We start from the raw sequence: 21,805 nt of genomic DNA, 5'->3' as shown, positions 1-21,805 counted from the left end.
TGAATACTCTCTCCTATTCTGTAGGTTGTCTACTCTGTTGATAGCTTTTTTCACTGTGAAGAAGCTCTTTAGTTTAATTAAGTTCAACCTGTCAATTTTTGTTTTTGTTGTAATTGCTTTTGGGGACTTAGCCAAAATTTTTTGCTAAGACCAATGTCGAGAAATCAGACAAGACACAAATAAATGGAAAGAAACATTCCATGCTCATGGATTCGAAGAATCAAAGCAATATACAGATTCAACACTATTCTTATCAAACTAGCAACATCATTTTTCACAGAATTAGAAAAAAACTATTTGAAAACTCCTATGGAACCAGAAAAAGAGCCCAAATAGCCAAAGCCATCCTAAGCAAAAGAAACAAAGACAGAGGTATCACACTACTCAACATCAAGCTATACTAGAAGGCTACAGTAACCAAAACAGCATGCATAGTACTGTTATAAAAACAGACACATAGCAATAGAACAGTATAGAAAATCCAGAAGTAAAGCCACATAACTACAACCATCTGATGTTTGACAAAGTTGACAAAAACAAGCAGTGGAGAAAGACTCTGTATTCAATAAATGGTGCTGGGACAACTGGCTAGCCATGTGCAGAAGAATGAAACTGAACCCTTACCTTTCACTGTATAAAAAAATTAACTAGAGACGGATTAAAGATTTAAATGTAAGAACTCAAACTATATAAATCCTAGAAGAAAATACTCTTCATGTTCTTCTTTTTCTTTGGTTATTTTAGCTCTTTTGTATTTCACACAGGTTTTTAAATCAACTTATCAATTTTTAACAACAAGACCACCTTCTAGAATTTTGACTGGGATTGCTTTTATTCTTAAGACCAATTTTTGAATATTTGTCATCTCTTTTTTTCCTCTATCTCTTTCTCTCATCTACTTACCTACTTATCTACCTATCTATCTCTATATAATTACCATTTACTTAGATCTTCTTTAATTACTCTTAGCAATGTTTTATAATTTTCGGTGTATGGATCTTGTACGTATTTTGTTGAATATGTCCTAAGTATTTTAAGTTTTTGATGATATTTTAAATAATATTTTAAATTTCTCCTAACAGTTTATGGATAATATATTATAATCCTATATTCACCTAATATGATATATGAGAGATATTTTTCAAATGGTTTTATTATCCATTTATGGGTGAAAACTTGCTAAAGAAAACATATGAAGGAATTAAACAACTTCTCTCTTCAAAGCTCAGTTTAGTCTTTGGACTTTCTTTTTAACATAATCTGATAAGAAACTCTAGGAGAGGCATGTGGTATTCTGAAATTAAATATATCTAGGTTTGAATACCATCTCAGTAACTTTCTGGTTGTATGTCTTCTGGAAAATTACTTTCATTTTGTTGTCTCCATTTCTTCTTTATTATCTACAACATACACCTATGTTGTAATTTTATGAGGATAAAATGATTTAACATACATAAAACATTCCTGGCACATGAGTTCTGAATAAAATGTGTCATTTATATGTAAAGTAAATAAAACTCTATTCTAAACATTTAATATGAGATGCTTTACATTAAAATTAGCATGTCTAACTTACAAAAACAAAATGAAAATAAATAAGTAAATAAAATAAAATTAGTGTGGTTAGTAAGATAATAAGACAATAAGGCACCCAAAAGTCAAAAAGAGGAGGTTGACCAGCCATCCTGGATTTCAAAGCTGTGGCAGGACTTGAGCCTTATAAGGGCATAATATACTACAGTGCCAATTTTTAAATTTAAGAACTGTATTTATTAAATGCACTTTAATATTCTTGTCTCTTGGGAAAGTACATTTTTTTTTCTCAAATTAAGCCTTTGTGAAAGATGAACGTTTAATCAAGGGTTTGCTAGGTGGGGAAGGAATGATAATAAAAGGAGTCAGTGCCCATAATGAGACATTCAACACTTTGGTACCTCAGTGACATTCTTGCCAATGGGACTGCAGACTATTTTATGTTGTCAGATCATGACAAGTACTTGGTGTATATCCATTCATCAATTGATGCACATTTGGATTGTTTTTGCAATTATAAATAATGCTGCTATGAACATCTGAGTATAAGTTCTTGAATAGACACACTTTTAAAACCTCTTTTGTGTACCTGGGAGTGAAATTTTTCACCTCCCAGGTGAAAAGAGTACCTCTTTTTCACCTGGGAGTGAAATTTCTGGCTTATATGATAACTCTGTGTTTAACTGTTGATGAAATATCCAGCTGTTTTCTATAGAGGCAGCACCATTTTACATCCCAATCAGCAGTGTATGAGGGTTCTGATTTATCTTCTTCCTTATCAACATTTATTATCTATCTTTTTGATTATAGTCATTCTAGTGGGTGAAAAGCTGTAGTTTATTGTGGTTTTGATTAATTTATATTGCCCTGATAACTAATGTTGTTGAACATCTTTACATGTACCTATTATCCATGTGTACATTTTCTACAGAGAAATGATTTTTCATATGCTTTTCACATTGTAAAATTAAAGTGTCTTTATTATTGAATCATAAACAGTCTTTATAGAATTTAGATAAAAGTCCCTCATCTGATGCATGATTTTCAAATATTTTCTCTCGTTTAGTAGGTGCCTCTTTTGAGGCATAAACTTTTAAATTTTGATGAAGTCTAATTTATCTATTTTTTTCCATTTGTTTAATGTGCTTTTGGTGTTATATCTAAGAAACCATTGCCCATTACAAAGTCCCAAGGATTTGCTACTAGGTTTTCTTCTAAGAGTTTTATAATTTTAGCTCTTACATTTAACTCTTTGGTTCTTTTTGAGTTAATTTTTGTATATGGTGTGAGACAGGGGTCTAACTTCTTTCTTTTTGTGTGGATTCCAATTTTCCCAGAACCATTTGTGAAAAGACTATTATTTTCTCATTGAATTATTTTGGAATTTTTGTTAAAAATAAATAGACCATTACTGTGAGGATTTATTTCTGAATTTTCAGTTCTATTGTATTAATCTACAAGTCTATTCTTATGTCAGCACTGCATTGTCTTGATTACAGTAGATTTGTAGTACGTTTTAAAATCAGGAAGCATGAGTTCTTCAATTTTGTTCGTTTTCAAAAATGGGCCTTATTTTAAAGCAGGTTTTCGCAACCTCAGCAATATTGACGTTTTGGGCTAAATAATTATTTTGTGATGGTGGCTGGGCTGGTTATTACAGCTGTTTAGCAGCATCTCTGCACTCTCCCCACTTGATGTCAAAAGCAAAGTTATCTTCGAGATAACTACATGATCTCTAAATATTGTAAAATGTCCCCAGAGAGGCAAATTTACTGCTGGTTGAGGATCAATGTTTTAAGAGAACATAGAAAGTCCTTTGATACAGGTTTAACTGTTTAAAACTAGATGAGTGATGTCATTGCAGGTTAATAACATCACAATTAGTATGCAAAATCAACCCTCTATGAGCAATATGTTTCAAAAATGTAAACAAATAAAGCCATTTCCTACAAAATTTTAACTTTCTGTTACAGTATATTTTAGTCTTAAGGTTAAAAGTTAATAGTACCTGAAACTTTCAAACTTTTAAATTTTTAAGGAATTTTTATCACTTTTAAAAATCAGACAGGCTTAAAAATTCAAATTTAAACTACTAAGATACAGTGTAAGTGTAAGTGTAACTTAAATGTTCTGTTAACAGACTTGGAACCATTTATTTAACTTTTCCTCACATAAGGTGATATAATGGCTAGTTCAAGGATAATCTTAAAATAACATGTTGACAGAATCCTATTCTTTACAAGTTTTTATTAACTGCTAGAAAAGGTTGTAGTGTTTGCCCAGGTTACATTTTCTAGCCAAGACTAAATTTTAAAATATGGGTTGTATAATTGCTTCCATAAAAGTGGAGGTAATTTAGAATACTTAGAGAGTGAGTTGGTTTGGGAGAGAATATGTTGGAATACTGACAAGAGTTGGAATGTTGAAAAGGGCCAAGAACAGAACATGAAGTGAAACTGACTTTTAAGAAACAAGGAGTTATAGGAACCATGTGGGAAGAAGATATAAAGGAAGGAGTATTTCAAAGGAGAGGTGTGTGGTCAAAGTGACCTAAAAATCCTGAACAATATTAGGAGATATTTAGATTTTATATACTATGTCACTGGTGACTTAGAAAGGGTCAGATTCCATGGAAAAAGGAAACACAGGAGCTGGAGTTTAGGAGATGTAAGATTGAATTATGAGTTGGGTACACAGACATAACAAGCAAAGGCTACATTTATTTATTCATTTATTTTTATTTATTTTTATTTTTTGAGATGGAGTCTCGCTCTGTCTCCCAGGCTGGAGTGCAGTGGCACGATCTTGGCTCTCTGCAAGTTCCGCCTCCTGGGTTCATGCCATTCTCCCACATCAGCATCCCGAGTAGCTGGGACTACAGGTGCCCACCACTACACCTGGCTAATTTTGTTTTTGTATTTTTAGTAGAGATGGGGTTTCACCATGTTGGCCAGGATGGTCTTGATCTCCTGACCTCGTGATCTGCCTGCCTTGGCCTCCCAAAGTGCTGGGATTACAGGCGTGAGCCACCGTGCCCAACCCAGCAAAGGCTACCTTTTTAAGATGTATGGTAATAAAAAGAAGACGTGGTAGTAGCTTGATATAAATAGAATTAAGTAAAAGTGTTACCAGAACAGAGTACTCTGGAGCATAAATGTAGCTTGAAAAAGCAGAGAAGGTATAGGGAAGAACTGATGGAGTAAATTCTACAGAGGCGGAAGTGCTTGGAATCTGGAGCACTGTGGGAGGATGAGCTAAGAGTAGGGAGAGAAGAATGGTGAAGGTGAAGATTGATTATGACTTCGATGACAGTGAGCAATCAATTTTAAGTACTTATTCTGCACAAGAAGAATGTTATGTGCCTTACTGCCATTAAGTGGGTACTATTATCTCCATTCAATAGATAATAAAATGTTAAGTAACTTGTCTGAGGTTGCACAACTATTAAGTACAAGAGTTGGGATTTCAATACATGTCTACCTGACTTGGGAGCCTAAATTCCTAACCACCTGCCTCTGCTTTATCATCATAGTCTTTAATATCATAGCTATGTGAACTCCTATAACTACATGCTTGCTGTCTCGTACAGAATAACCAAACAGTAGTCTCCACACTTCAGCTAATCTATCCTTAGTTCAACCCAGAGTCTCTTGCATTTATAATCTTCTGACCTCCCCAGCAAGGTACCCATTTCTGTTTACACATCCCCACACTAACATGCAGTGAAATAGTCTCTTAGTCACTATCTTCAGTACTCCTCAGAGAGGTGACAATCATCAGTAACTGTGACCCCACAGAGATATTTTCTGACCATGCTCAAGATTACTTGCTGCAATTGAAGCAGTTAGTAGTTGTTTATTCTTTTCTTTTCCTCGTTTGCAGATACCTATGAAAATGGAAATTATTTTTTGGCAAACTTTATAGCAGCTCAGGTAAGATTAATTTACTACATTTTATAAATCTTTTCCCAGTTGTCTACAGATTAAACATTACAGTCAACTGTGTAAATGTAATATCCCACATCTTAATAGGAGGTTCTTCTTGCCTTTACTTTTATAATCCAGGTCTGTTGTCCTTAAAATAAGGAAGAAACAATCCTTATTTTGACAGTTTTCCAGCATACCATCTCTATGAAAAGAAACTTGGAATTCATACAATGCTGGGGAAAAAATGGGGCCTTAAGTGTATAACATGTTTCCCAAAGATGAGAAATTTACTGGCTGATAAATTTTGAAAGGAAAATGCTATATAAGTTGTTAATTATGCAATAATGCATGAAAGACCTCAAAACCTTAGTGGCATCTAACAATAAGCACTTACTTGGCTCATGAGCTTGCAGGGCTCAGAGGATCTAGGCCTGGTTTTGGCTGATCTTTGCCAGCTCACATACATCTCCAGTCAGTCTTGGTTCTATTGGGCTGTTTAGATAATCTTGGCTGTGTATTCACATATCTGGGGAGGTCAGCTGACTCTCATACGGCTTATCATGGCCTTGTGGGAAGGTCTAGGCATGGCTTCTTCATAATTATGGAAGAGGGCTAAAATAAAATAATAAAAGTGGAGATCCCTTAATTCTTTTTATTTTTTATTTTTTTGTATTGAGTAGACTAATTTCCCATTACCAAAGCAAAATCACATGGTCGAGCCCAGAGACAGAGGAGGGAGAGAATGCCTCAACTGGAGTGGGAAGGCATTGCAAAATTGCATGGAAAGGGGTATGGATTTGTAAGGGGTGAATAATTCATAACAGTAATGCAATCAATGCACCTTGCATGTTAAATGACCCCATGGATAATCTATATAATTTTAATTAGAGTATGAGGAGGATCATTCTAGGTCAAACCTGGACTCTGCTTCTCTATTTTTACCTAGTCACTTTAACCTAGGAGTAGTATAGCAGAAATCTATTTTTTTTTTCTATAACAGTGATTCACATATTTGAAGATGTCTCTCAGTTATTCCTTTTGTGTTCTTAGAATTATACATCACCAGGCTAACTTCATATTTCTTCTGTTTCCTGCTTATAGTGGTTTCCAGATCTGATCATTCTGTTTAGACTCCAGTTAACTTAGATTTCTTTTAAAACACCAGAATTGAGAGCATATTTTAGAGCTGTTCTATCCAGTATGATAGCCCCCTGTAGCCAAAGGAAACTATGAGGGACAGTGCTATCCGGCCCAGATACTACGCTTTTCCCATGGTCTTTGCAACCCACAGACCAGGAGATTCCCTCAGGTGCCTACACCACCAGGACCCTGGGTTTCAAGCACAAAACTGGGTGGCCGTTTGGGCAGACACCAAGCTAGCTGCAGGAGTTTTGTTTTTTGTTTTTTGTTTTTTTTTTCATACCCCAGTGGTGCCTGGAACACCAATGAGACAGAACCATTCACTCCCCTGGAAAACCAGGGAGCCGAGTGGTCTTGCTCAGTGGATCCAAACCCCACAGAGCCCAGCAAGCTAAGATCCACAGGCTTGAAGTTCTCCCTGCCAGCACAGCAGTCTGAAGTCGATGTGGGAAGCTTGAGCTTGGTGGAGGGAGGGGCGTCTGCCATTACTGAGGCTTAAGTGGGTGGTTTTCCCCTCATGGTGTAAACAAAGCCACCAGGAAGTTTGAACTGGGCAGAGCCCACCACAGCTCCACAAAGCCACTGTAGCCAGACTGCCTCTCTAGATTCCTCCTCTCTGGGCAGGGCATCTCTGAAAGAAAGGCAGCAGCCCCAGTCAGGGTCTTGTAGATAAAACTCTCATCTCTCTGGGACAGAGCACCTGGGGGAAGGGGCTGCTGTGCACACAGCTTCAGCAGACTTAAACCTTCCTGCCTGCCAGCTCTGAAGAGAACAGTGGATCTCCCAGCACAGTGCTGGAGCTCTGCTAAGGGACAGACTGCCGTCTCAATGGGGTCCCTGACCCCCATGCCTCCTGACAGGGAGACACTTCCTTAGCAGGGGTCGACAGACACCTCATACAGGAGAGCTCCAGCTGGCATCTGGTAGGTGCCCCTCTGGGATGAAGCTTCCAGAGGAAGGAGCAGGCAGCAATCTTAACTGTTCTGTAGTCTCCACTGGTGGTACCCAGGAAAACAGGGTCTGGAGTGGACCTCCAGCAAACTCCAGCAGACCTGCAGAAGAGAGGCCTGACTGTTAGAAGGAAAACTAACAAACAGAAAGCAATAGTATCAACATCAACAAAAAGGATGACCATGCAAAAAAATCCATCCGAAGGTCATCAGTAGCAAAGACCAAAGGTAGATAAATCCACGAAGATGAGGAAAAACCAGCTCAAAAAGCCTGAAAATTCCAAAAACCATAATGCCCCTTCTCCAAAGGATCACAACTCCTCACCAGCAAGGGAACAAAACTGAAGAGAGAATGAATTTGACAAATTGACAGAAGTAGGCTTCAGAAGGTGGGTAATAACAAATTCCTCTGAGCTAAAGGAGCATGTTCTCACTCAATGCAAGGAAGTTAAGAATCTTGATAAAAGGTTAGAGGAATTGCTAACTAGAATAACCAGTTTAGAGAAGAACCTAAATGACCTAATGGAGCTGAAAAATGTAGCGTGAGAACTTCATGAAGCATACACAAGTATCAATCACTGAATAGATCAAGCAAAAGAAAGGATATCAGAGATTGAAGATCAACTTAATGAAATAAAGCGTGAAGACAAAATTAGAAAAAAAAAGAATGAAAAGGAACAAATAAAGCCTCCAAGAAATATGGTACTATGTGAAAAGACCAAACCTATGTTTGATTGGTGTAGCTGGAAGTGACGAGGAGAGTGGAACCAAGTTGGAAAACACACTTCAGGATATTATCCAGGAGAACTTTTCCAACCTAGCAAGACAGGCCAACATTCAAATTCAGGAAATACAGAGAACACCACAAAAAATACTCCTTGAGAAGAGCAACCCCAAGACACATAATTGTCAGATTCACGAAGGTTGAAATGAAGGAAAAAATTAAGGTCAGCTAGAAAGGTTGGGTTGCCCATAAAGGGAAGCCCATCAGACTAACAGCAGATCTCTTTGCAGAAACCTCACAAGCCAGAAGAGAATGGGGGCCAATATTCCACATTCTTAAAGAAAAGAATTTTCAACCCAGAATTTCAAATCCAGCCAAACTAAGCTTCATAAGTGAAGGAGAAATAAAATCCTTTACAGACAAGCAAATGCTGAGGGATTTTGTCACCACCAGGCCTGCCTTACAAGAGCTTCTGAAGAAAGCAATAAATATGGAAAAGAAAAAAACAGTACCAGACCATTGACACTATGAAGAAACTGCATCAACTAATGGACAAAATAACCAGTTAGCATCATAATGGCAGGATCAAATTCACAAATAACAGCATTAACCTTAAATTTAGATGGGCTAAATGCTCTGATTAAAAGGCACAGACTGGCAAATTGGATAAAGAGCCAAGACCCACTGGTGTGCTGTATTCAGGAGACCCATCTCACGTGCAAAGACACACATAGGCTCAAAATAAAGGGATGCAGGAAGATTTACCAATCAAATGGGAAGAAAAAAAAAAAAAAAGCAGGGATTGCAATTTTAGTGTCTGGTAAAACAGACTTTAAACCAACAAATAACAAAAAAGACAAAGAAGGCCATTACATAATGGTAAATGGATCAATGCAACAACAAGAGCTAACTATCCTAAATATATATGCACCCAATACAGAAGCACCCAGTTTCATAAAGCAAGTCCTTGGAGACCTACAAAGAGACTTAGACTCCCACACAATAATAGTGGGATATTTTAATACCCCACTGTCAATATTAGACAGATCAACAAGACAGAAAATTAACAAGGATATTTAGGACTTGAACTCAACTCTGGACCAAGCAGATGTAATAGACATCTACAGAACTCTCCACCTTAAATTAACAGAATATACATTCTTCTCAGCACCACGTAGCACTTATTCGAAAATCAACCACATAATTGGAAGCAATACACTCCTCAGAAAATGAAAAAGAACAGAAATCATAACAAGGAGTCTCTCAGACCGCAGTGCAATCAAATTAGAACTCAGGATTAAGAAACTCACTCAAAACCACAGAACTATAGGGAAACTCAACAGCCTGCTCCTGGATGACTACTGAGTAAATAATGAAATTAAGGCAGAAATAAATAAGTTATTTGAAACCAATGAAAACAAAGACACAACATACCAAAATCTCTGGGAGTTTTTAGAGGGAGTTTTTAGAGGGAAATTTATAGCACTAAATGCCCACAGGAGAAAACAGGAAAGATCTAAAATCAACACCCTAGCATCACAGTTAAAAGAACTAGAGAAGCAAGGGCAAACAAATTCAAAAGCTAGCAGAAGAGAAAAATTAACTAAGATCAGAGCAGAACTGAAGGAGAGAGAGACACGAAAAAGTCTTCAAAAAAATCAATGACTTCAGGAGCTTGTTTTTTGAAATGATTAACAGAATAGTTAGACTGCTAGCCAGACTAATAAAGAAGAAAAGAGAGACGAATCAAATAGACACAATAAAAAATGGTAAAGGGGAGATCACCACTGATCCCACAGAAATACAAACTGCTATCAGAGAATACTATAAACACCTCTATGCAAGTAAACTAGAAAATCTAGAAGAAATGGATAAATTCCTGGACACATACACCCTCTCAAGGCAAAAACAGGAAAAAGTCGAATCCTTGAGTAGACCAAAAACAAGGTCTGAAATTGAGGCACTAGGACCAAACAGATCACAGCCAAATTCTACCAGAAGTACAAAGAGGAACTGGTACCATTCCTTCTGAAACTATTCCAAACAAGAGGGACTCCTCCCTAACTCATTTTATGAGGTCAGCATCATCCTGATACCAAAACTTGGCAGAGACAAAACAAAAAAAGAAAATTTCAGGCCAATATCCCTGATGAACATCGATGCGAAAATCCTCAATAAAATACTGGCAAACTGAATCCAGCAGCACATCAAAAAGCCACAGTCAAGCTGGCTTCATCCTTGGGATGAAAGGCTGGTTCAGCATATGCAAATCAATAATCATAATCCATCACATAAACAGAACCAATGACAAAAACCACATGATTATCTCAATAGATTCAGAAAAGGCCTTTGATAAAATTCAACACCCCTTCATGCTAAAAACACTCAATAAACTAGGTATTGATGGAACAGATCTCAAAATAATAAGAGCTATTTATGACAAACCCATAGCCAATATCATACTGAATGGAAAAAGGCTGGGAGCATTCCCTTTGAAAACCAGTACCAGACAAGGATACCCTCTCTCACCACTCCTATTCAACATAATATTGGAAGTTCTGGCCAGGGCAATCAGGCAAGAGAAAGAAATAAAGCTTATTCAAATAGGAAGAGAGGAAGTCAAATTATCTCTGTTTGCAGATGACATGACTGTGTATTTAGAAAACCCCATTGTCTCAGCCAAAAATCTCGTTAAGCTGATAAGCAACTTCAGCAAAGTCTCAGGATAAAATATCAATGTGCAAAAATCACAAGCATTCTGATACACCAATAATAGACAGACAGCCAAATCATGAGCAAACTCCCACTCACAATTGCTACAAAGAGATTTGTAGGAATACAACTTACAAGGTATGTGAAGGACCTCTTCAAGGAGAACTACAAACCACTACTCAAGGATATAAGAGAGGACACAAGCAAATGGAAAAACATTCCATGCTCATGGATAGGAAGAATCAATATCGTGAAAATGGTCATACTGCCCAATGCAAATCACAACCACAATGAGATATCATCTCACGCCAGTTAGAATGGCCATCATTAAAAAGTCAGGAAACAACAGACACTGGAGAGGAGGTGGAGAAATAGGAACACTTTTACACTGTCGTTGGGAGTGTAAATTAGGTCAACCATTGTGGAAGACAGTGTGGCAATTCCTCAAGGATCTAGAACCAGAAATATCATTTGACCCAGCAATCCCATTACTGGGTACATACCCAAAGGATTATAAATCATTCTACTGTAAAGAAACATGCACATGTCTGTTTATTGCAGCACTGTTCACAATAGCAAAGACTTGGAACCAACCCAAATGCCCATCAGTGTTAGACTGGATGAAGAAAATGTGGCACATATATACCATGGAATACTATGCAGCCATAAAAAAAGAATGAGTTCATGTCCTTTTCAGGGACATGGGTGAAGCTGGAAACCATCACACTCAGCAAACTAATACAGGAACAGAAAACCAAACACTGCGTGTTCTCACTGATAAGTGGGAGTTGAATAATGAGAACATATAGGCACAGGGAGGAGAACTTCATACACTAGGGCAAGGGGGCAAGGAGAGGGCTAGCATCAGGAGAAATCCCTAATGTAGATGACGGGTTGATGGATGCAGCAAACCACCATGGCACATGTATACCTATGTAACAAACCTGCACGTTCTGCACATGTATCCCAGAACTTAAAGTATAATTAAAAAAAAAAAATTTGGCTGGGCACGGTGGCTCATGCCTGTAATGCCAACACTTTGGGAGGCCAAGGCAGGAGGATCACCTGAGGTTGGGAGTTTGAGACCAGACTGACCAACATGGAGAAACCCTGTCTCTATTCAAAATGCAAAAATTAGTCAGGCATGGTGGCGCATGCCTGTAATCCCCACTACTCAGTAGACTGAGGTGGGAGAATCGCTTGAACCCGGGAGGCGGAGGTTGCGGTGAGCCAAGATCATGCCATGGCACTCCAGCCTGGATAGAAAGAGCGAAACTCCATCTCAAAAAAAAAAAAAAAAAAAAAAATTATCTCATGAATAATTTTATATTGAAAAATTTCATAATAATAATGTTTTGGCTATATAATATAAATAAAATATATTTTGAAATTAATTTACCCTTTTTCTTTTCACTTTTTAAAAAAATGTGACTACTAGAAAATATTCAGTTACGTATATAGTTTACCTTACATTTCTATAAGATGAGATAGACTTCCATATTGCCTACTACCTCTTTTTAGCTATATTCTATATTTTTTCTGCTGTTATTGCATTGCGTTATTTTTTAACACATGTATCAGATGTTTGGCACATATAAATCTCATGGTCAGCTAAGACCTTCAAATTCTTCTCATAGACATGATTATCAGGTCATATTGTTCCATCCTGCATTTGGCCTCTCTGAAACTAACTGCCAGACTTTGTATAAATTTAATTGTATACTAATTAAATTTGTGTATTCTCTGCTCTTAAATCAAGAGTAGTTGGGTTGAAGACTGTACATATTTTTTCCTCTCAAATATTATTTTAATGAATATTATTTTAATGATCTGGAAATCCTGAATTTTAGTTCTATTTCTACTGCTATTATTCAAATTAGGAATGACACCCTGTTTAATCTGAGTTTTAAAAAAAATTTTAAAACATTAGATTGCCCTTTAATAACATCTAATTTCAAAATTCCATTTTTCTGATAAATGAATTCTTATTTCTGTGACGTTTGATAAATTTTTTCCTTAAGAATAAGGGGCCTGAAATGAAAGAAAGCTCCCAACTTTCCCTGGGGGATAACTATTATCAACGGTTTCCTGGTTGGTAAACCAGCTTGTAGAAGTGGGAGATAATTTGTAACATTTGCTAATTTCTGTAGTGTAGCTGCTCCCACCATCTTAACCAATATCAAGAATCATCTGGCTTGCAAAATTCTAGGAAATTTAAAAATCAACTCTCTCAAATCAATAAGAACTAGCTTTAGTACACCCATTTATTTTGAGCTATAAATTTTTTCCTTGATTCTGCCTGCCCAGTAGCAAAAGTCTTATTCATCCTTCATAATACCAGTTGAACGTTTCTTTTTTCTCTTCCTACTGCAGCCATAATAATTGAGAAATGCATAGCTTCACTCTGCTCAACGATCTCCTTGATTATTGCGTGTAATCTTCAAAATCTTTCCTTACATACCTAACTGGCCTCATGTCTGTGTTTACTCAGCACCAGCTATGGTTGCCCTTGCACTCCTCAATGAATGTGGCTTTGTTCAATGTGTCCCCGTACCCCTATTTCCTGTCTCATAATAAATCCTTCCCATACTTCCAGGAGTTCTGAAGTTACATGTCCTTCCTAAGTTCTCTCTTGACCCTCTTCCTCCTGTGTAATTTTTCCTTTCTCTTCACATCCATGAAAAATATCCACTATGATTTTCATCTGGGCCTTCATCATGTGCCACCTCATAATTTATGTCATATTATTTTAACCCTTGTATTGATACTTAAACAATTCATGATTTGGTTAACTTCCTGTTTCTTGCACACTGTTCTCAGTCTAGGTACTGTTTGCACACTTCTTTGTTCACTCTAAATTAACTCGTGCAGTAGTATGTACAGGGGCACCTTGCACTTCCAACTTTACCTATGTTATCTAGCCTTGTCGCTTTGGACTACTCACTTCATTTTCCAGAGCTTCAGTTTCCTTATCTCTAAGATAGCAATAATGATATTTTCTTTTCAAAATGGTTGTAAGAATACTTATAATATAGGGGAAATAACTTTCATAATGCTGGTACAATAAACTTATTTTTGGCATTACCAAATTTATTATAGCAGATACTCAAGAAGTATGTCTTCATGAAGTGTGTAGAGAGTAGAATTATAATAACCAGAGGCTGGGAAGGGGTGGGAGCCGTAAAGAGAGGTTGGTTAGTGGGAACAAAGAAACAGTTAAATAGCAGGAGTGAGTTCTTGTGTTTGGTAACATAGTAGAGTGATGATAGTTAACAACAATTTATTGTAAATTTCAAAATAGCTAGAAGAGAAGATTTGAAATGTTTCCAATGCAAAGAAATGATGAATATGACTGGTCATGGTGGCTCCGGCCCGTAATTCCAGCACTTTCGTAGGCTGAGGTGGGTGGATCACGAGGTCAGGGCTTGGAGACCAGCCTGGCCGACATAGTGAAACGCCGTCTCTATTAAAAATACAAAAATTAGCCGGGTGTGGTGGCACGCACCTATAGTCCCAGCTGCTTGGGAGGCTGAGGCAGGAGAATCGCTTGAACTCAGGTGGCAGAGGTTGCAGTGAGCCCAGAACACGCCACTGCACTCCGGCCTGGGTGACAGAGTGAGACTCCGTCTCAAAAAAAACCAACCAAAACAAAGAAATGATGAATATTTGAGGTAATGGATATCCTAAATACCCTGATTTGATCACTACACATTGTATACATGTATCAAAATATCACATGTTCTCCATAAATATGTATAATTATTATGTATCAATAAAAATGTAAATACATAAATAGAAGTAGCAAACTGATAGAAGAAAAGTAAATTTAGGTTTGTTGTTAATATTTTAATATGGACCATAGTCTATCAACAATATGTTATTTTTTTCTCTTTATGAATTCTTTATAGAACATCCTGCAAATCCAGACCATACACAATAAATATTTGAGTGACTCGAATCCACTAAAAGTTAAATATATTAGAATCTGGGGTGTGAACTCTACTTATGTGACACAAGTCAATTTCACCTATGACAACCGGCAATATATGGAGACAAATTTCACGAGTGACCCTTATAATCAGGTAGGTCTGAAAGGAATATTAGCATATCATAAGTAAATTTTATCGTTCTGCAAAATTATCACCAATAATTTTGCTAACAATTAAAATTATTATCATTGTTATATTCTCGTGTATTAGAAGGTTATAAATATGTGCAATAGATGTGTTCCTGAAAAGTTGCAAATGTTGAATCATATTGTAAAATGTGCAACATTAATGGTCTTTCTGGTATAGCCTAGGGGTCATTGATCACTGGCCTGATGAGATCCTCTCCATGTATTTACCAAAGAAACTGTACTGTGTTTTGATAGATTAGTCTTCCACATTAGCAAAATAAAGCTTATTTCTGCTGCAAAGGCTAAAACAAAGGTGATTCCCTAAAGTTGTTGAAGATTTCCCCCATGCTTCCTGCAGTTATTCATGTCCCTGATCAAACTGATGGATCTTACAGGTGGATGAAAATTGGCAGTAAACTGTGGCAATTGTCAAATGAATACATCCCACCTGTGGTATAAGATAAAAGGCTGATAAAACAGGGGGACATAAATAGCAGGCCGTACTGGAGGATTCTAGAACCAACTAAAATAGAATTTTGGAAGATGAAATGCCAATAGTTACCAAAGGCAACCACAAAGAAAAAAGTATCTCATTTTTGGAACATAAGACATCATAAATACAGAACCAGCTACCCATAGGGGATGGTTTAGAAAAGTGAAAATGGATAACCATAGTTCTTGTGTTCTAAAAACTGAAATGGGTGCCCTGATGGTATTTGGACTTCGGAAGATGGCCCCTCTGAGCACTCGAATAGATCTTCTCCCTCTAGCCTCTTCTGGGTACTTACCTTAAAGCATTTTACTTGGACTGTTGAGTTCAAAACCACTCTTTGCAAGTAATTGCTTCTAGTTAAGATTGTGCACAAAATCCTTGAATACCTTCTTTTTAAAAACTCTATGGCATATCTGATGCCTAGTATGTGCCAGACACTACGCTGTCTGGAGTGAGGAAAACATGAAACCAGCTTGCTGTCAAGAGGACTAAAACCCAATGGCAAAGCAAAGAGATTTTAATAAACGTTGATTTTAATCACAGCTACAAATATTTGTAAGCAATAAATGAAGTGAAAAGAAAAGATTTCCAGCATAGGGATTATGCACACAGAGCATCTCTCTGTAATATCTGACCAAAATCAATGTGACCTAACCTAAAAAGGAATGTTTATATCCTATTGCTGGATATAAACATTTTTTGTTAAATTGTAATTTAAGAGGTGACCTACATGTGAGGTTTAAGTTCCAAAATATGGATTTATATCTCTTCTTTTCTGGCAGACACTAACTATTCAATTGACTGTCAAGACTATCAACCTGGAAAAGTTAACTGAGGTTATTTGGATTGATGGTGATCCTGTACTTTCCACTACAACTGAGACAAGCACCATCTCAATGAGTTCTCATCCTTCTCCATCTACTACCAATGCCACCAGTTCTGAGACAATCACCAGTTCTGCCAGTGCAGATACCACCACTGGCACTACTGCTACTGTTCCCATCACAACCACATCTTTTCCCAGCAGGTACTGTGAATTGTGTTACAGCTAATGCTGCATTTCTGATACATTGCCGCTTCCCCAACCGTCTGCTGCTGCTCCGGCCTGCTGTTCTATCCACAACCACCTCCTTTGCAGCAGAAGTGCTACTGAATTAGTACAGCTAGTACTCCTGTTCCCATTCCATTCCATTCCATCCCTTCATTTCTTATTTCATTCCTTTCCTTCCATCTCACTGTCCATCAGCCCTTCATTCATTCATTCTTCATTTCCATTTACTGATCTGACCTGCTCCTTTCCTAAATTGCTGCTCATCTTCTGTTCCATCGCCTGGCGGCAGGTGCTGCTGGTGTTGGCTGGTGCTACTGTTCCTGGTCTGGCTGGCTAACTCACTACAGTTACTACTGCTGCCTGGCGCCAATGCTGCTGTTCCACATCACAACCACTGACGGTACTGCTGAGATTGTTACCGAAAATTACTACTGTTCACCGTCCGGCTATCCTTCTAGGTCGCCTACTGCTGCTGGCACCCCTAATGCTTCTCATTCCTATCCACAATACACCTTTGGCGACCAAGTGCTACTGGTGTTCTTCAGTCTCTTGTTTTCGTCTGGCTTCTCCCTTTACCCACCGAGTACTCTACGCGCTGCAATGCTGCTGTTCTATCCTGTAATACACTTTGCAGCAAACACTGCTGGTGTTGCAACTGGTACTGCTGTTCGTTGGCTATGGCACCACGCCTGGTTACCGCTGCGCTGGCACTAATGCTGCTGTTCCCATCCACCAGCCACGCAGCTGGCCAGTACTGGTGTTGCTTAGCCTGGTATCCTGTTCCTACCATGATCGGTATCCTTTCCTGTTCAGGTACTGCTGCTGCTGGCGCTGTGCTGCTGTTCCTATCCGCAACCACACTTTTTTGGAGTGCAGTGCTACTGGATATTTACAGCTGGTATATGTTCCTGATCTGGCCTGCTCCTTTCCTGGGGTGCTGCTGCTGCTGGCGCTAATTAACGCGTCCCATCCTGGCCTTTGGCAAAGTGCTGCTGGATGTTACAGCTTCTAGTGCTACTGTTCCTGATGCGATGCTTTCCTGCAAATTGCTGCTGCTGCTAGCACTAATGCTACTGTTCCCATCACAGCCACGCAGCTTTGGCAGCAAAGTGCTATGGATTGTTACCAGCTAGGTACTCCTGTTCCTGATACGACTGCTCCTTTCCCTGCAGTGCACCTCGCTGCTGCTGGCACTAATGCTGCTGTTCCTGTCCACAACCACGCTTTTGCGAAACCATGCTATTGGTTATTTACAGCTAGGTGCTACTGTTCCTGATACAACATCAGCACCTGCAAATTGCTATTGGTGTTACAGCTGGTGTTCTGATACAGCTGTCGGCTTTTTCCCTGCAGAGTGGGCGCGGATTGCTGGCACTGGACTGGTGTTCACTAACCATACGCGCTTTCCTGCAGGTAACGCCGGGATTGCTTTACGGCCTTCATCGTATGAACCACAATGCCACTGCTCGCGTACCTCTGGTGCGGTACTCCTGTGGTACTTCGTGCTTCCGCCGTTCCCGTTCACTACAGAACGACTCATTCTTTCAACCAGTACTTTTCGCTGGTGCCGCCATTCATTGCCAGCGCCCACTATTCCTTCCCTCTAACAATTTCGGTAAATTCCAGCACCTAACCAATGGTATCAAAATGCCTCACTTTCAAACCAAATACACAATGCCTGGCACTTCAAAGTACTGCCTGTGTTGCGCTAATGCTCTTTGCTACCTCATGCAAATTGCTTCGATGATACTGTTCCTAATAATACTGTTCCAATTACAGCTATTCCTTCTTTTGCAAATACTGGTGTTGACACTACTAGCAACAGTTTTTCTACTATGACCACTTCTTTCTCTGAAAGTAGTAATGCTATGGATTCTGCTGTTATTACGGTAACCACTTCTCCTACAAGTGCTGATGTTGCTAGCACAAATAATGATGCTTCTGTGACAAATTCTCTTTTAGCTACAATGTCTGCTGGTAATACAACTAGTAATAGTATTTCCATAACAACTACTTCTTTTGGTAATAGTGTTCCTATTGTGACTACTCCTTCTCCAAGTACTGATGCTACTACTACAAGTAATAATACTATTCCTGGCATGACTACTTATTACCAAACTTCTCCTACCACTCCTACCCATACTCTTACTCCTATTTTGAGCGTGTTTTCAACAAGTAATACATTCACTGCTGATAAAATTACTAATTTTACTACCCCTACAAATGCAAACACCATGATTTTCAACACTCTTGATACAAAAAGTACCATGATAATAGATGCTATGGTCACTACTACCAGCACCAAAGATAATACCATAAGTCCAGATACAACAGTTACTTCCACAGACAAATTCACCACACACATCACACAGTTCACTACTCCCCATTCTACTACTACTACAACACTGGCCTTAAGCCACACATCATTAGCTCCTACAAATCATTCTAATCTAGGCACCATGGATATTACTGATGCAGATAACTCCAGCAGTGTTACAGGTAACACTACACACATTTCCGTTTCAAATATCACAACAGTCTCAGACACAATAACAGCTACTGGTCTAGATTCACAAACTCCCCACATGGTAACAAATTCTGTGGCTAGTTATTTACCTATTACTGCAACTAGTGCTACCAAAGATACTACAAGTATTACAAAATATGCTTTAAATACTACCACTCCTGATAGTACAGTACATACCTCTGCTACTACACCTACTTATATTACAAATGCCATAAATGCTACTCAAGTTCCATGATTACTACTCAAGGCAGGGTAGTTACCTCATATAACTCCTTCAAACAACTATTACAGATATAGAAAATCAGTTATGAGATACTCTATCTTATGCTACTTAAGTTTTCACAAATGTTAGTACTCTAGCCATAAAAGACACAGCTACTCCAAACACTGTCGTCATTGTAGACATGTTTAGGAAGGCTTACAAACCTTGTAGATTTCACCAAAGAAGCTGTGGGTACTTATTTTGCAGCCATAATATATACTCTTATTCTTTTAAATTATAGTTATTATCCCTATAACTTCATCAGTTAAACTACAGATGTTTTATATATCCTATATATCCTTACTACAGATTTCACAGGTAACTTTGGTATCTCAGATAACACCACATTAGGCTCTGTAAATACTATTGCCTTAGATGTAGTTATTGAAGTAGCCCAACTTGTTTCTTGGGTCACATGGCATAATACCATAACTGAGAGCACTGGTGATACTCCTGGCACTCAAATGGTTTCTATACCAACAGTTATTGATATTACAGTAGAGTATGTAATTAGTAATGCTAAAAAAATGCACTTTATTTTCCTATGGACTTTTCCAAATGCCATATCTACCAATAGAGTCATTTGCATTACACATACTAATAGTATTATTGCTTCTGAAGAGATCCTAGCTGTAGCTACAGATACGGAAAATGCTACCATTGAAGATCTTGTGTAACCTTACTTCAGGCACTGAAATAATTTAAATTATAAATATTACATGTGGGTTTGACTATCATAGAAAATAAAATTATTATAGATCCTAAAACATAAATTCCTGAACGTTGTAACCATTATTTCATAGGTACTACTAATACTCTTACTACAGATTTTATAAGTACTTCCACTTGTAGACAGTGGAGTATTCTCAGAAACTTAGAATTAATCTAAATTATGAGATAGTCTTAAAGCCTCACTGTTACCACCAATGACTGGCTCTGACTCTAGTATAAATCAGAAATTACCCAGACAGAGGTGAGAATGTAAATATACAGCATAAGGAAAACAGCCTCCACATTGGAATCAGAGTTCATAATCTTATCTGCATTTTCTTCTATTAAAACAAGCTTTTCCCTTATAATTTCACTGTTCAGACTCTCCTTCATTGTGTTAGGGTTTTCAGTCTATTCCTGGTTTTTCATATCCAAATTCATTGTTCATCCTTGATCCATTCTTTTCTTAGATCACTCAGACCCCCATGAGCAGACCCATGGTCATTACCAAATCTGGTCAGTTGGATACTATTGTAGGTTTAACCCTAGGACAGTGTTCTCAAAGTTTAGTTCAGGGATCCATGGGGTTCCCCAAGACTTTCTGGGGCACACAGGTTCTTCAAATCTACTTTCATAATGATACTAAGTTATTTGTTTTTTCAGTTTTATTGTCTCATTAGTGTATAGTGGCACTGTCCAGATACTCTATGCCGTATTGTGTCATAATAGATGAATATAGAAACAGAAAAAAGAATCTAGCTGTCCTCTGTTAAGCTAGACATTAAACAGATTTACAAAATGTAAAATAATGCCATTCTTCTCACTAATTTTTTTTTGCTTTGGAAAATATAGTTATTTTTCATTAAAAATATATTTATGTTATCACAAAGCGAATGTTATTGTTTATGAATGAAAAATAAATATTTTAAAAATATTTTACAAATGACTCAATTTTGATTTCTAATGCAGTAAATATTAGCAGATATAACCCACATAAATAAAGCACAGTGCCCTCACCAAATTTGAATATAAAGGGATTCTGAGGCTAAAGAGTTTGAGAACAACTTCCTTTAAGTGGGCAGAAACATTGTATTTCCACTCTCGTGTCCTTGTCAAGTGTAGTATCAACTTCCCCAGCATATAGGTACTCCAGCATCTGTGACTTACTCCACATGAATATCTTCCACTGTCTACAAACACATCTGCCCAGCTTTTTGATCTGCCAGCCCAGCTGTACTGTTGTCCAGACGATTTGATGGTGCTCCAGATGAGGGGCACAGATTCATCAGTCAGCAACATTTGCCTTTTGGAATCTACCCACAAGCTACAGTCCTCTGAACAAAGTTGATAGACCTTATTCTTGTGTATACAAGGTCTTAAATTGACCTTCCAACTCAAAACAAAACTCAAAATTCTATGGGCTTGGTCACAGACTCCCTCACTTGTATCTTTACTGAGGGAAACTTAGTGCGTTTGTCTTGTTGGCACCACAAACTCTGATACAGGACAAAGTGCTCTGTGTGCTAAGGCACCGTGAGATTCTGCTGCCAGCCCACCATACCAGTGCTCATTCATTGACCAACAACTTCTCTTGAAGCAGCTGGGATTTGGAAAACTGAAGATGAATTTGCTTGAACAAGCGTAGTTCTGAAGCTACCA

At 37.9% G+C, this 21,805-nt stretch overlaps 1 protein-coding gene across 1 annotated transcript in view; it reads left to right on the top strand.

The window, feature by feature from the left end:
• MGAM2 (maltase-glucoamylase 2 (putative)) overlaps window positions 1–21,083 on the top strand; it is a 115,158-nt gene extending 94,075 nt beyond the window's left edge. The window contains exons 45-51 of the mRNA XM_031664960.1: window positions 5,416–5,465; window positions 14,894–15,067; window positions 16,378–16,642; window positions 16,936–17,171; window positions 17,281–17,544; window positions 17,819–18,210; window positions 18,361–21,083. Of these exons, the coding sequence (XP_031520820.1) occupies window positions 5,416–5,465; window positions 14,894–15,067; window positions 16,378–16,642; window positions 16,936–17,171; window positions 17,281–17,544; window positions 17,819–18,210; window positions 18,361–19,408 (2,429 nt within the window). The 3' untranslated portion in view covers window positions 19,409–21,083. The remainder of the gene's footprint in view (window positions 1–5,415; window positions 5,466–14,893; window positions 15,068–16,377; window positions 16,643–16,935; window positions 17,172–17,280; window positions 17,545–17,818; window positions 18,211–18,360) is intronic.
• Window positions 21,084–21,805: the final 722 nt, after the last annotated feature.

The sequence above is a fragment of the Papio anubis genome, chromosome 4 (genome assembly GCF_008728515.1).
Source record: "Papio anubis isolate 15944 chromosome 4, Panubis1.0, whole genome shotgun sequence".
Classification (NCBI taxonomy): Eukaryota; Metazoa; Chordata; class Mammalia; order Primates; family Cercopithecidae; genus Papio; species Papio anubis.
Note: the sequence above shows the minus strand (reverse complement) of the source record. Positions and strands in the feature narration are given on the sequence as shown.